Source organism: Musa acuminata, chromosome BXJ1-4 (assembly GCF_036884655.1).
Source record: "Musa acuminata AAA Group cultivar baxijiao chromosome BXJ1-4, Cavendish_Baxijiao_AAA, whole genome shotgun sequence".
In the NCBI taxonomy this organism is placed as follows: Eukaryota; Viridiplantae; Streptophyta; class Magnoliopsida; order Zingiberales; family Musaceae; genus Musa; species Musa acuminata.
This window is the reverse complement of record NC_088330.1, coordinates 25631928-25646630: the sequence shown is the minus strand read 5'-3', so window position 1 is coordinate 25646630 and position 14703 is coordinate 25631928. Positions and strand designations below refer to the sequence as shown.

The 14703-nt window shown below is 35.8% G+C and overlaps 1 protein-coding gene across 1 annotated transcript; it reads right to left on the bottom strand.

The window, feature by feature from the left end:
* Window positions 1–659: 659 nt before the first annotated feature.
* Window positions 660–14703, bottom strand: LOC103981828 (mitochondrial carnitine/acylcarnitine carrier-like protein). The gene is made up of 3 exons (XM_009398576.3): window positions 14564–14703; window positions 5863–6254; window positions 660–1364 (listed from the first exon to the last, which is right to left on the bottom strand). The coding sequence occupies exons 2-3, from the start codon at window positions 6252–6254 to the stop codon at window positions 866–868; spliced, it is 891 nt and encodes a 296-aa protein (XP_009396851.2). The 5' UTR covers window positions 14564–14703; the 3' UTR covers window positions 660–865.

The window sequence follows — 14703 nt, the reverse complement described above, 5'->3', positions numbered from 1 at the left end:
GAGATTGACCAAATACGATTCTCCTAACTTCCTCTATATGACATTGCCAAAAGAAATAGTGACTCCCCAACACATTTAAATTGGACAGGTTCAATTTCAATTGCAATTGGTTCAGGGGCATTTTGGATATATTTTCAAAAGTAGGGACGTCCCCTTGTCATTTCAGAATACGGGGAGTAAAAGGGCAATAGTGAGAGTTTAATTGCCGTTTCGGGAAAGCAGTAGCAGCGGTAATGAAACCAGAGATTGATCGTATCACGTGGACGGCGAGCCTCACAGCTTCAGTAAGATGCGTCAAACTCATCGAGTCAGCTATATTTACTTGATCTTTTCTTCAACCACTCTTCTGCATTTTTAATTGTATATAATATACTATGATATTTTAGCTGCTTTTATTGTTTTTCAAAATGCAGAAGAAATTCCTGTCGTTTACATGACCCAATTTTAACTTGATTGATTTCTGTTTCAACATACTCTTCATTCCATAACATAGTTTTCTATAATAGAAACCCTTTTCAGCATGGAAAACCCATCTTGAAATTTGCCCAACAGTTTCCTTGTCTTGGTAATGCAAAATCTTGTAGCTCACTCTGTCAGTTCACTGTCAACTACCAGTTATATACAGCTGCTATGCAACTATCATTTGCAGGAACCAAATGTTTGAGGAAAAGAATTTCAATTTGCTTCCAGTATTAAGTACAAGAAATGATCAGAAGCAAACATGTCAACAGTAAACTGATGCTTCAGACAGTCAAATAAGGATTTCTTGAATGACACTAGAAATGGACTGGTACATTGCAGCAGAGTTACCTAGCCCGAAAAGAAGAAAGAAAGTTGCCCCAAGAACACAAAGGAAAGCAACAATTCACCCAAGGCTAGATCTGGTGATCTCATATGCTAAGAAACATGCTGCATTGGCAGGAACACTACGAGCCATGGCTGGTCCAAAGCCTCTATATAGGCCCTTGACACCCTCTGAAGCTAGTATTTTTCTGAAGGCATCAATGGAACTGGAGTACTTTGGGTTCCTATAATCATCAACTTGAATGACACTTTTTACAACATCTGTTGGATAGACCGATGCCCAGAATGCTGCTCCAGCCAGCCCTCCGGCGACAATCAAATGGCCCCTACCGAGTCCTGAAGTATCAGGACCCCCAGCAAATTTTTGCTTAAGAGCTTCATAGACACCAAACATTACAGCATTTCCAGGCACTTCTCGTGAAAGTGTCGGGGCAAGGCCTTTGAATAACCCTCTAAGACCAGCTTCTCTCATAACATGCTTTGCCACGTCCATGGGTCCTCCATATTTTACTGCACCTGAAGAGGTGGTTGAGCTTGCTAAGGCACTCTGAGCTTGCAGCCTGTTTTAGAATGTAACTCAAAAGAAGAAACACAACTTTTACACCAGCAAATCTAATGTAACAATGAGTGCTAAGATTTAAACATAATATTTTAAGTGAAACATGCTTCATGTAGAGAACCAGTGTCACTAATCAGTGTAGTCAGTATATGCTATAGTTGGATTATGAACCCTTCATAGCTTAACGTCAAACAAATCAAACTTACTTGAAGACTAATCTAAAGATTTCTCTAACAGTATCAATAACTAGGGAACAAGAAGAACAAGCATGAGATAATGAAATGAACCCAAATGAAAAATTATCTACAGGAAAAACAAGATGCCTCAAAGACACTATATATTTACACTGCAGAAAAACATGTTATTTTCAGTTTAGTTAATTGAGGTAGAGAGTGAAATCATTTACCAATCTAAGATTGGGAGGAGCCATCAAAATGGTAATGGATGCACAAAAACAACACACAGTAACCATTCTCAACCAGCACTACTTTCACCCTCTGCATAAAATAAGTTGCTGTCGTTGTCGAACTTCTTCAACTTAAATTTTGTTTTTGGTAGCACCATATCTAATTGTAGCACTGAACCTCTCTCACACAAATTCCTCAAAAACCAAAGCAAAGGTGGATGGGCTTTAACTACCAAGAATACAGGGGCAAACGATGAATTTGACCTACATAAGAGCACTTTATATATTGCGCTGGAGTCTCAAAGAAACTTCAAGTATGAATTCTACAAAACCATAAATACATTTTGGACATATGTTAAAAGCACTTATACTATAAGAGGAAGCTGTAGAGAAGCACTCTTGAGAAATCATATGATACCCATTTTATGGTGTTCTGACAGTAGGAGATGGAAACCCTATTTATAGATGTCACTGATAGATCAAAATCAGTCAAATCAGATAACTATTCATTTACATATAAATAAAGAAGACCAAGGGTCCTTTGTTCCATGTCAATTCACTCTTTCTAATGAATAGGACTTTGTCTTGATAGTTCACCTTGGTACTCCTCATTGGTTCACCTTTTGATATTGATCCATAATTATTTCTATTTTTGATGGCCTAAATTATGATGAAACTCCAATATAGGACTCAATGAATCATAGGGCATGCCTATTGGAAACTGGTTTTGAGTTCCTAATAAAGGGAAAGAAAAAAATATTAGATCACTGGAAGCACCATAAGGTGATATGTAATTTGTTTCTGTTCGATAGTAAGAGGACAATTGTTATATTAATTACAATTAATTGATCATGAAGAGTAAAATTCTTCGAATCTCAGTCACAAAAGAAGCCATTTTTTAGTAATAATAAAAAGAGGCACTAGGTAATGAAGCAGAACAATCAAAAAAATCCTAGTGAATGTTGCAGCAGGGTGCAAACTAGTAAGAGCATTCAATTATTTGGACAATATGCTTATGATGGGAAAATATATATTTGTTAGGAAATATTATTTTTGTGGAGATCAGATAATTTGAATTTCATAATAAGCAATAAGTATGGCATTCAGCAGTACATGACCAATACCAAACAGGAAAGGAGTGTTTGGCAAAGCATTAAATCTATGATTGCCAACCTCATGGACAAATGAGATGGAGACTACAGCTGATGTATCTGCAGAATTCCTTTTGCCTGTGTATGATGGAAGCAAAATCACTTTTATTTTTCTGTTGTAAAGGGCAAATGACGAAGATGAGATTTATGCCCAAGACCTTGCAATAATTTGTCAAGATCCTAAAAATATATCAGATGAGGTTTCAAACGCTCACCCTTTGGTAAATGGGTCTGGTACACCATCACCAGACCAATGTTTAAGATGTAAAATCACCATGTTTGAATACAATAATTTCAATTTAAGTTGGTGTAATAGGCAGGCTGCAGATGCAAATAAGCACAGAAAACTGGATACTGTCCTAATTAAGAGACATTTGGCTCCAAATATTTTATGATTTGAAATATAAATTCCTTAGGAATTTTACATAATGTTCCCTCTGTGACTACCATTTTACAGATTATGCACAAGAGAACTTCTGAATTTGTGAATACTTGGGTGGAGGATTATAAAATCCCTGATATCATTAGAAATGACTGGAGCAGATGTGTTACTAGCTCTCTCATGCTTCAGATAATTCAAAAACAGAAGCAGAGCTTGAACAAGATGAAACTGATAATTGTTATGCTAAAATCACAGCTTGAAGACATCCAGAAGCAATCATATGCTAAACCTGGAGACCAAGTCACAGTAGCAACTGAAAAAGCTCATCTGTTGGAACACTCAAGTGATGAAATATGAGGAAGAACTCCTTAAAGATTGGTCAAAGATCTAACTGTTTGCATCTGGGGATAAAAAATGTCCTCTTTTTGCTCAGATGCACAGAGCCAATAGGATAAAACTAGGATTCAGTTTATCATCAACAAACAAGGTGTTGAGATAATATGAAATGAGGATTCTTGAGGAGTAGCGAACTTTACAAATAATTAATTGGATAACAAGTATTGCATAGAGTGAAACTAAATGATCCAATCTTGGATGAAGGACAAAAGTTATATGATAAAGACAGAACTGGCTAATTAGGCCATTTGAGTCTGAAGATCCCAAGAAGGCTTTATTTCCATTTGAAAGAAGGCCCAGGTCCAGATGGCTTTATAGCCAAATTTTATCAAATTATCAGGGACACTAATGGAAGTGAGGTGTTAAGGGCAGTACAGAGTATCTTTCAAACAAATAAACTACTGAAACAACTAAATACTATTACTGTAACATTTAACCCAAAAGACAAAAAGCTACTTAATTATCAGAATTGGACTAATCTCTCCTACTGTAACATTCTCTACAAATGTCTTGCAAAAATTAATTATTAATAGGTTCCAAGATGGTCTGGGCAAACATAAAAATTGTCAGAAACAACATTAATTAAAGGGAGAAGGATCTTGGACAATGTAGAGTTAAGGCTTCTGCTTCGTGAACTGGGAGACCAATGTTCAAGTTCTGGAAACGACCTTCTTGATATAGAGGTAATGTTGCAAACCCAAATTGGCAGGAGCCTTGTCCAATTAATACCCCTTCTAATCTTGGACAATGTGCACACAAGAATTTTCTCAATTATCACAGAAATACCATTTTATGTTGATACACAAAAGTCTTGTGATCCCTTATCATGGGAATATTTGGAAGGATGTTAAATTTGATATTTCTTCCAGAAATGATAAATTGGATTTAAACCTCTATCACCTCTATTTTGTTTTCAGTGATGTTAAATGGGAATATAATTGGCTTCTTTCCTGGGCAAAATGGCCTTAGTTAGGTGATCCATTGTCACACTATCTCTTTGTTAAGAGGGATGGAGCTCTTATTTGGATGTTTGGGGAAGCTATCTATATATTCCAAATTTTGGCTTTCACCCAAGTTGCAAACAATTGAAAGTGAGCCACTTGATATTTGTGAAGGTCGTTGTTCTACCTAAAATGTAGTTTGAAGATGTCATTACCTGCATACTAATTTGGCATACATCTAGTTCCATCTAAATTACAACCATAAGACTGTTAAGTGCTGGTAAAAAATGACATCACAAGCAGAGTACAAAGTTAGACTATTAGATTTTTCTTCTATCCAGGAACAATGAGTCTCTGTGCTTTGTATTTTCCAAATTTTTTGGTAAGTGCATTTGTTCTATCTGGAAAAGATGACAAAGGCTGTGGATGAAATCAGCAGGAAACTCCTTGGGACTGAGTGGAACTCTGGAGGAAGAAAAGCTTGACGATTTCGAATAAATTGTGCAAACATCTGACAGTAGTTGGTTTACAGATATGGATGATGAAACTGTGTGGTTCCTCTACACTTGTAAGGGAAGGAAGAGATGGATAAAATCATAAAACACGGAAAAAGAATCCTGTTGACTGGGCATGATCAACAAAAGCATGTCTTCACTCTTTAATTGGCAGTTTTGGACAATTTTCTGACCCAAATATAATAGTGAATATAAATTGCTCCAAGATCTGTGTTTCTTACACTAAAAAGGAGGCAGTGTGACATTAATCCTTTACTTGTTTATACTCTTCTGAGATTTGGAATAAGGTGTTTGAGTTTGAAAATAGTAGTAGACCTGATATTGTAATTTACTACAATTGAGACACTGTGGTTTTTCTTTAATTGTAAAGAAAGAGCCCTTTCTGAGAACAGAAAGAAAGCTCTGCTAATTGCTTTGATTTAGTACAATTGAGATCAAAATGGTGAACTTTCAGACAGCATCATCTGGTTTTGCTAAATTTGTGATGACTACTGTGGAAGGCATGCAAAACATTTTCAGAAGTGCCTTAAGAAGGCAGTAGAATGGGCATGTTTTGATTGAAATAGATTGTATTTGTTTTTGTTCAGTTGGAACAGTGCTCGTAGAGCCTTGGGGTGGAAATAATTGCTTGGAATGGGGCCTAATGCACATTATACTATTTAGCATGTAGTTTTATTGTTGAAGATAAAATTTACCAGGGTAACCAACCTGCATTTGATCAACTCTGTTGGACAGGCTAGGAAAGAAACTGCAACACCAGCACCAGCACCACATATAACCTGCTGGTTCACTGTCAAGACAGTGCCAGGTTCTGACCTCAGTAATGCTTCCATTTGGCCCCTGACAGTAAATAGAAGAGCATTGAAGGCTGCGACAGTTGCAAGTGGAGCTCCCATTCCCTTATATAAGCCTCTTGGGCCTTCTGCAGAGATGGTCTGCTTAACTGCATCCATTGCACCAGAATACTTGGGAGGCTGCCCAGGCAGTGGCGCAGGCTGGCTTTGAAGCTTGACCTTAATTGTATCAAAGGGGTGCCCAACAATCAGTTGTGCTGCACCTCCAACCGTACCAGCAGCTAAGTCCTTGGCAACATCTGCCATCTGCAATATTGAAAAATCATGAGGAGATTTAGAAGTTTGGACTTTGATCTTCCCAAGGTTCCCCTGATCTATCAGTTGTACAAATAAATAACAAATGAGTAAATTAACTCAGGATAAGAAACAATCTATATGAATTCATTAAAGACAATGGTAATAACGATGTGAGATGAAAAAGTTTAATCTCCATGCGAATATTTTATATTGTCCACTGGTCATAATAAAAAACTGAGGTATCCTGAAGCCTAATGAATGCTCATGCTGGCATTAAGACCTGTAGCTCAAGGATAAAATCGTTCTATGGTAATAAAAGAAAACCAACTACTGTTTAATTCAGAGATGAAAAAGGCCACACAAGAAACTTACACATGGTAACAGATATAGATTCTTGTTACTGTCAAAGTCGGCTACAATTAAATAAAAGTATTTTTTATGCACATTTGGTGAAGACAAACACCCACCGACTTCATAATGTGTTGTGCAAGAATACCTTGTATTTCTTTCAGCAACAAGTGTTAGTGTCACTGGAATGGAATTTTAGCAAAGAGTTGGGGATATTATCATTCAGATTTTTGGGGAAAAATGGTGGAAATGTTAGTAATGAAATTTTAGCATAAGAAAGAATGGGTGTTTGACCAAGTGGACGTCTAAAGCATAACTTGCAAAACAATTTACAAATTATTTTTACTACAATTTATATTCTTACTGTTGAGTACATTCTTGTTAACTTTCTATGTGCAATAGGTAACCAACCAGAAAAGGTATTTAAGAAACCTCGGATATAGGTAGAAGCACAAGAAAGAAAGAGACAATCTCAAAATTAGGCAAGGTATCTAAGTAATCAAATGGAGGTTGGATCTTGGTATGATAATAAGGTTTAGTATAATATAGAGGTAACAACATGTACATTGACTCAAACTCAAAGTTCACATTACGGTCTAAACTAATGTACTGGCCAGCTAGCGGTATGGTACGTATCACTCTGTACTGATGCACTATGTGTCGATACAACAAGATGTATCGACAGTATGAAAAAAAGGCCAAAAATAGCTCCGAAAATTCCTTAAAATAGGAAAAAGTTAAATTAGGGTTTTTAAGTTAAAAATAAATATAAATTTAGTATAATTTTAATAAAAATAATATATATTAAGAAAGAATATTAGCACATATCTTTTTTGGGCTTTGAGGAGTAGTTTTATGGTATGTTTCTAACTATCATTCTATTGATATTGAATTATCTACAAAAAAATGATTTGAATTGTCAGATTATTTATTAAACAACTTAAACTTTAAAATTTAAATGAATCTACTACAAAAAAAAATGACAGGACTCCACAGGTGATGGATTGAGATCTTCGATCTGATATATTTGTATATCAATTTGATATGTTTGTCGGAACTAATCATAAAATTGATCCATGACATAGCAGGGTTTGCCATGCTGACTTGTAACGAGCGATACATACCGGTTTGGCAAGATACTGGTACACGAACCACCCTCTACCAGGCAGTACCATCATATGACCCTATATCAGGCCATACGAGGTATGTACTAGGCGGTAACAATTAGATTTCAATCATTACCGATCAAGGGTTGAGATTGCCCTATTTCAAACGGTCAAATTAACCATTTGAGGCTTAGAAAAGGGTTTTTCCTCCTCTCTCTTTCAACTTATTTTACTATCTCAATCTCTTCAACTCTCTCAAACTCTTTTTCACTCACATCTCTCTCAATATCACATTTTCACTCTCCTAAACTCAACAAAGTTATGACTTATAATTTGGATCAAATTCAGGAGGCTAATCTGAGAGGATTAAGAGGAAAAATACTTTAATCAAGAGGTATATATTCTCTTTCTAGATTTTTACTGATTTATGAGATGATTAAATTTAAGCCTAAATAATGTGGTGTATGACTTAATATCTAATATGTTATTTGATATATTTTTTATGGTAGAATACTGTTAATTAGGGAGTAATTAAGATCTTCAATGTTGTGATTAGTGTGTTTAATATTTATTTTTTAAAATGATAATTAATAGGTCAAATCTTTATATTTTATGCATATTAAGGTAATGTATATGTTTATGATGATATAATATGTTTAATTAGGTTTTAATTAAGTTTTTTTAATACTATGATTAGTGGTTTTAATGATGATTCAATCGGAATTTGATGGGTCAATTTAATGTCTTTAATACAAGGCTGTTTAACATTGATTTTTTAATGTCTTTAATTCAATGTCTTTTGTAAATCATTTCAAAACAAGTTACAATAGGTAAGGGAAGATACAATAAAAAAGAACGCAAGAGATGAGGAAGAATACTATAAGGCTACGTAGGAACCAACTTATGACGACTATAAGGATCGTGGCGATGAAATCAACCCAGATCTTAGAGCTAGTATTCATGCATCATTCGAGCATCAGTATATATATGAGGAAGCAATGAGGCACTGACATTCACATTGGGAGCATGGCAGTGGTAGTGGATTTGCGCCACAAGGAATCTAGAGGTCAGCCAGCATGAGGCAGCCAACTGCCCCTCCTCGGATACGCCGAATCAGTAGCATGAGGCAAGGTGGAATCCGTGGTTTTATGAGAGGACTTAGCAGGAGACCTGTACTAGATATCACATGAATGGTCCGATTTCAAGTATTCAAGATCGAGCGATAGAAAAAAGATATAAAAGACTATTCTTTCTTTAAGATTTTGGGATACATTAATGAAATCATAAAAGGTGTGGAACCACTTTCTGTTATCCTTCGTAAGGTCAATATGAACAAGTGTCCACAAATGCATTATCTCATACATATACTGATTATAACAAGAGAAGAGGTCAAGAAAACATTCAAAGATGATTTTAAAGTCGACCATTACTTACAGATCATTGATCATAAGACTTAAGTTCATATGGACCAAGATATCAATAATGCAGGTAAATTCATATTCAGTGTAACTTAATTAATAATTTTTTTAATATTTAAAAAATTTATATTCAATTTCGATATAGTCTTCGAACGCTATCAGATTTATTATCAACACTAATAAATATTATATATTGACTCTTGTCAAACACTACCGATGTAGTCGATGCTATTATGGAGGGCTGATTATTCCGAGAAACAATTTGTTCATTTTTTAACATTGTAGATGTATCGTGTCATTACAATATAAATCATAGTGAGGAAAAGTTACACATATATTAATTATAAACTGTATTTAATATTAATTATTTATAATACTAATAAAATCTTATTTATATCTTTTTGTAGTCGAGTGATGGTTATAATTTGGAGGAGATGCACCAAATTTAAGGAATGTTATTGTTTGTATACTTCCGCAGACGATGACATCTAGTAGTCGCAAACATAATTGGTCAACGTTCGCATTGATTCATACGAAGGTCCACAACAGACTATCGTATAGACGATTGGAGATACTAGTATATGTCCACTATAATATGCGGCTAAGGTTGCGGTGTGTCAAGCTGGACAAGGAGCCAAAGGAAACAGAGATTAATCCCATCGACTTCCAATTCTACAACAAAGATTCAGAACCAATGTTAGAGTAGGTCAAAGCAATAGAAAACCAAGAGGATCCTCTACTTGATGAGGCAAGAAATTCTCAACGTCATTCGTGTTTTTATCATTGAGACAATAAAATAAGAGGAAGCACATCCCCATTAGGAGGAAGATCCCCCTTGATTAAAACATGGCAAAAGGAGCTGGACAACATCGAATCAAACTGCTCTAAGAACTAGAGACACCCAACCATCACAATCGTCCGCCCAACGTACAAAGGCAAAGGCAAAAGGGAAGACAGTAGCATCAGCAACACCATTGGAAAAAATTAAATCGAGCGACGAGACACCTTCATAATCGCATTCAGCAACCTGTTCAGTCTAGAGACATGGTAGCGACGTGGACAGCAATGCCTCAATCGATGATGGCAGCAATGCCAGGGAGTCGATGGTTCGGTCTACACAATTTGATAGTGGTGCATGGATCGAGAAGTAATATTTTACACATGCCACTGTAGATTCAGATCATGGAGCTTGACGAGATATTAGTCAAGTTTATACATAGAAGGGGAAGATGAAGGTAGTGGATGATTTGAGGGGGGTACATGGATTGAGGAGTAGTATTTTACACATGCCACCGAAAATTTAGATTATGAAGCTCGATGAGGAACTAGTCAAGTTTATACATAGAAGGGGAAGAGGAAGGTAGTGGATGATTTTGAGTAGATACGATAGAGCCTACATGACGTAGACATAGAGCGAGTATCAATACACTATGTCACCACGATCAGACTACGACCATCGCCACATTGATACACCAATGACATATAGTGTATCAGTAGTACACTATGTGATAGGATCAATTTTAGGATTAGATTCGACAAATATATATTGATATACAAATATATAGGATCAAGGACCTTGATCCATCGCCCGTGGATTCTATCATTCTTTTTAATGGTAGAACCAGGTATATCCATCGATTTATTACTTAATTCATTTAAATCTTAAAGTTTAAGTTGTTTAAAAAATAATCTAACAATTCAAATAATTTCTTTATAGATAATTCAATATTAACGAAAGAAAAATCTGGAACGTACGACAAAGCTACTCTTCAAAGCCCGAAAAAAAAAAGTGTCACTATTCTTTCTTAGTTTACATTATTTTTACTAAAATTATACTAAATTTATATTTATTTTCAACTTAAAAACCCTAATCCAATTTTTTTATATTTTTAGGTATTTTTAGAGCTATTTCCGATGATTTTGGGCATACAGTCGGTACGCCACAATACATATCGTACCGACGCATGGTCGATACATCGGTATAGACCGAAATTGCAAACTTACGATATAGTATATTAATACACCATATGCTATTGGTGCATTATTGTGATGATGGTCATAATTTGATCGTCGTGAACTACACATGTCTGAGATGGCTTATGCGGCAAATATGATTGTAGCAAATATTAGTGCGGAGCATAGAGAACATCAAAACTTCTACTTTCACCACTGATCCGCTACGCCGTATCATAAGATTGATCATCGTACTGTTGCTCGAAAAAGAATGACCAACTAGCACGTCAAGCTCCATGATCTAAATCTTAGGTAATATGAATAAAATATTGCTCCTTAATCTATGCACCACCCTCAAACCGTGTAGATAGGACCATCGACTCCCCTACAATGCTGCCATCGTCAATCGAGGCATTGTTGTCGACGTCGCTGCCATGTCTCCGAAGCGAGCAAGTTGTTGAATGTGATTAAGAAGTTATATGCATACCTTTGATTATAGAGTTCTTCCTTTAACTTAGGTGTTAATCCTCCCTAATTAGCTTCCCAAGCTTAATCCAATCCACATATCATAGCTTTATGAAGTTTTAAGAGAGTATGTGAGAATGAAAGAAAGGAGAAAGAAAGATATTGAGAGAGTATAAGAGTTTGAAAAAGTGAAAGGGGGTAAAAGAGGGGGAGGAAAGTGTTTAAAAACCCTTTCAAATGGATTTGACCATTGGAAAGGGTTAGATCTGAGCCATCTATCGGTAACGATCGAAATTCGACCATTACTGATTGATACAGGTTGATAATGCGCAGATTTTGATTATTATCAAGCGGTATAGGCCTATATCGGGCAATGCAGAGCCATTTAGTATATATCACCCGGTAAAGGGTGGTCCACATACCGATCCCCCATCGGACCAATACGTCCGACCCATACCGAGTGGTATACTATGGTATGATGAACCTTGCATTATCTATCCTCTGACCATGCATTAGTGGGATTGGTGGGAGCCTTGTGCACTAGGTTTGTTCTTAACCACAATATCAAGTGAAAGTTATAATTGATACTGTTGCGGTTGATGGACAATGATGTGAACATGCATATTATTTATCTGACTTTTTAATTATTTTATTTTATTGTTTTTTGATAGCTTTCTATGTACTGAAGCAAGTCCTAGCACTCCTCTAACTGATTTTAAGATCGAAAGAAACATAAGCTTATCCACATGAATTTAGCATGCTAGATAGATGTAATTCATCTTTAATTATCATGTGTCAGCCTAGAACTAAACAAATCAAAAGATAAAGGGAAAAAAAAAATCAACCTTTCTAACTGTAAAATACATCCCTTAAAAATATAAGTTGAGATATAATACCTAAATTCTTGCCTTGGTCATCTGAGAATATAGTTGAAAAATATATGTTTCTTTTAAGTTTCATAAAATGAAACAACAATTCTTGGAGAAAACCTTAATAGATGCTCTGTAATCTACGGGTGAATTTAACCCAAAACCATCAAGATTGAACATAAAATTAAATGTTTTAACCTCAATTTATCAATTTTTCTAAACTGATCAATTCTGCTTAAACCACCAGACTTGGTAATTATCCAAATTTTGATTAAATTTGCTAGCTCAGGCCATCTGGAATAATTCAACCAAAATCAGTACCTTCATATTGAATCTTTTGATTTCTGGCTAAAATTTCATTATCTGTTGTTATAATGCTCATCTAATAAAGATGCAACCTTTTTATGAGGCCCAGAAGGACCTTTAGAAGCAAAAGCAAAGTAATTGATGGTCAATGTGTAGATAATGGAAGAGAGACAAAAAGGGCATCGGCTCCTGCCAATGCGGGTCCAGGAAAGGTCAATGTAGTCAGCCTTACATCTAATAAAATGTTCTAAAGAAACATTTGTCATTGAGTGAAGTAATATGGAAATAAAATGTTCTAGAGAAACATTTGCTGTTGAGCAATATAAAGTAAAAATGCATGTGGGAGGTATCAAAGAGTTTGACAACCTAAGACTTTCAGTCAAATGTCCATAAGACAAAAATAAATTTACCAATAGATATGCAATCCAAGTGAAAACAGATAGAAATTCAGATACCCAATACCATGACCTAATGAGGACTTCCATTAGGTGACCTTGACCAAAATAAGCACATCCAACCACCCAAAGGCTAGCTAGCCTATTGAAGTCACTTATGGCTATCCACTTTCCCAGCCTTCCAGTTTTCAAGAGTAGACGAGCACATAAGATATTGGAAAGCCCTAAAAATAGATAGATAGGTAGGAGAGTATCCATAATACACAAATATCAGCGCTCGAAATCTATGTTTTGGATTAACTCTTCAATCTTCAGGAATCCAAAATGAAAGAAGATATTCAAACGAGCAACACAGTGTTAACATAATTTGAATGTGTGCAATCAGATGGAAGAACTCATGCTATTGGTAAGACATAAGAAAAAAATAAAAGAACTTCAGAACCAGGATTGCATAAGGAAAATATTTCATCCGTTATGTATTTCAGGCCAGGCATTGGAGAAAGTTATTAATAAAAACAACTATGAATCAGCTTTCTTATGACTCCACTATCATTTTATACATCACAGTGACATGGACAAGGCAAGATGAACCACCTTGTTACTGCAGTGTAGCTAATTGCAATAAATGAATGTATTAATACATATTTTAAAAGAACTCCATGTTTTCACCTGGACCAACAGCACTCAAACACCCACATGCTACTAAACAATCAAAAAGCTTAGTGCTCATAACTAATGCTTTGTTCACCATAATAAAAAAATCTTTTCAAAAAGACTAACAACCTTAAATCAGGTTTTCCAATACTTGATTTATTATTTTCAGCACAAGATGACGAAAGACTCTCCAAACCTTTCCAGAACTAAAATAAAGCTGAATCATTTCAGCCGATATCAGGCACCAAAACTCCTGTCGTAACACTCCAATTGGTTCCACATCGAAAATGAATAAGACTAAGATTGGCTTATAAAGATTTGATGAGTATACTACTACTATCAACTTCAGTGTAAGCATTTTGAGTTCAAACGAAGTTGACGAGCCAATTAACCTATCGAATCATGTCATTTGGTATCAGAGCCGACTACCCGTGAATGGAGCCAATTAACTTAGCACATAAGGAAAGAAGGATCTCTTTTCTGTTTTGGCAGACAAGAGTTCCATTGTCTTCATCAACACCGGGAAACAGCTACAAGAGAATCCCATTCTTCAACAAAACAACAAAATCAGAACATCTGCTGCAATCACATCTTAAGATCAGGGGGACAAATCTTCGATTTTCCAATATGCCGAACAATGTCTACGACGAGGCATGCTCAAGAACACAAAGAAGGGCATTGGGTAAGGGGAAATGATTTTTAGAATCTTTTTCTATGGGGAACTCCAAGAGAATCTTGTTTTAGGAAAACCACAGAATGGATCTGGAATTTGTATGAAAAGCAAATTCATGGTCAGGGAGAAACCTTCGCAGAATGCGGGACCGTTTTCTCCCTTCTTCTCACGGCTGATTCCGAAGGCGATAAGAGAGCACACAAGGCTGCTGCGCCTGTCTTTATAGCTCCCTTCGTTCGTTTTAAGAAGAGAGAGATCGCATCCGCGAGCG

Coding starts and splice junctions, on each gene's coding strand:
- LOC103981828 (XM_009398576.3), bottom strand. CDS start 6,254: ATGGCAGATGTTGCCAAGGACTTAGCTGCTGGTACGGTTGGAGGTGCA. Junction 1,365..5,862: donor ACAGAGTTGATCAAATGCAG/GTTGGTTACCCT, acceptor ATTCTAAAACAG/GCTGCAAGCTCAGAGTGCCT.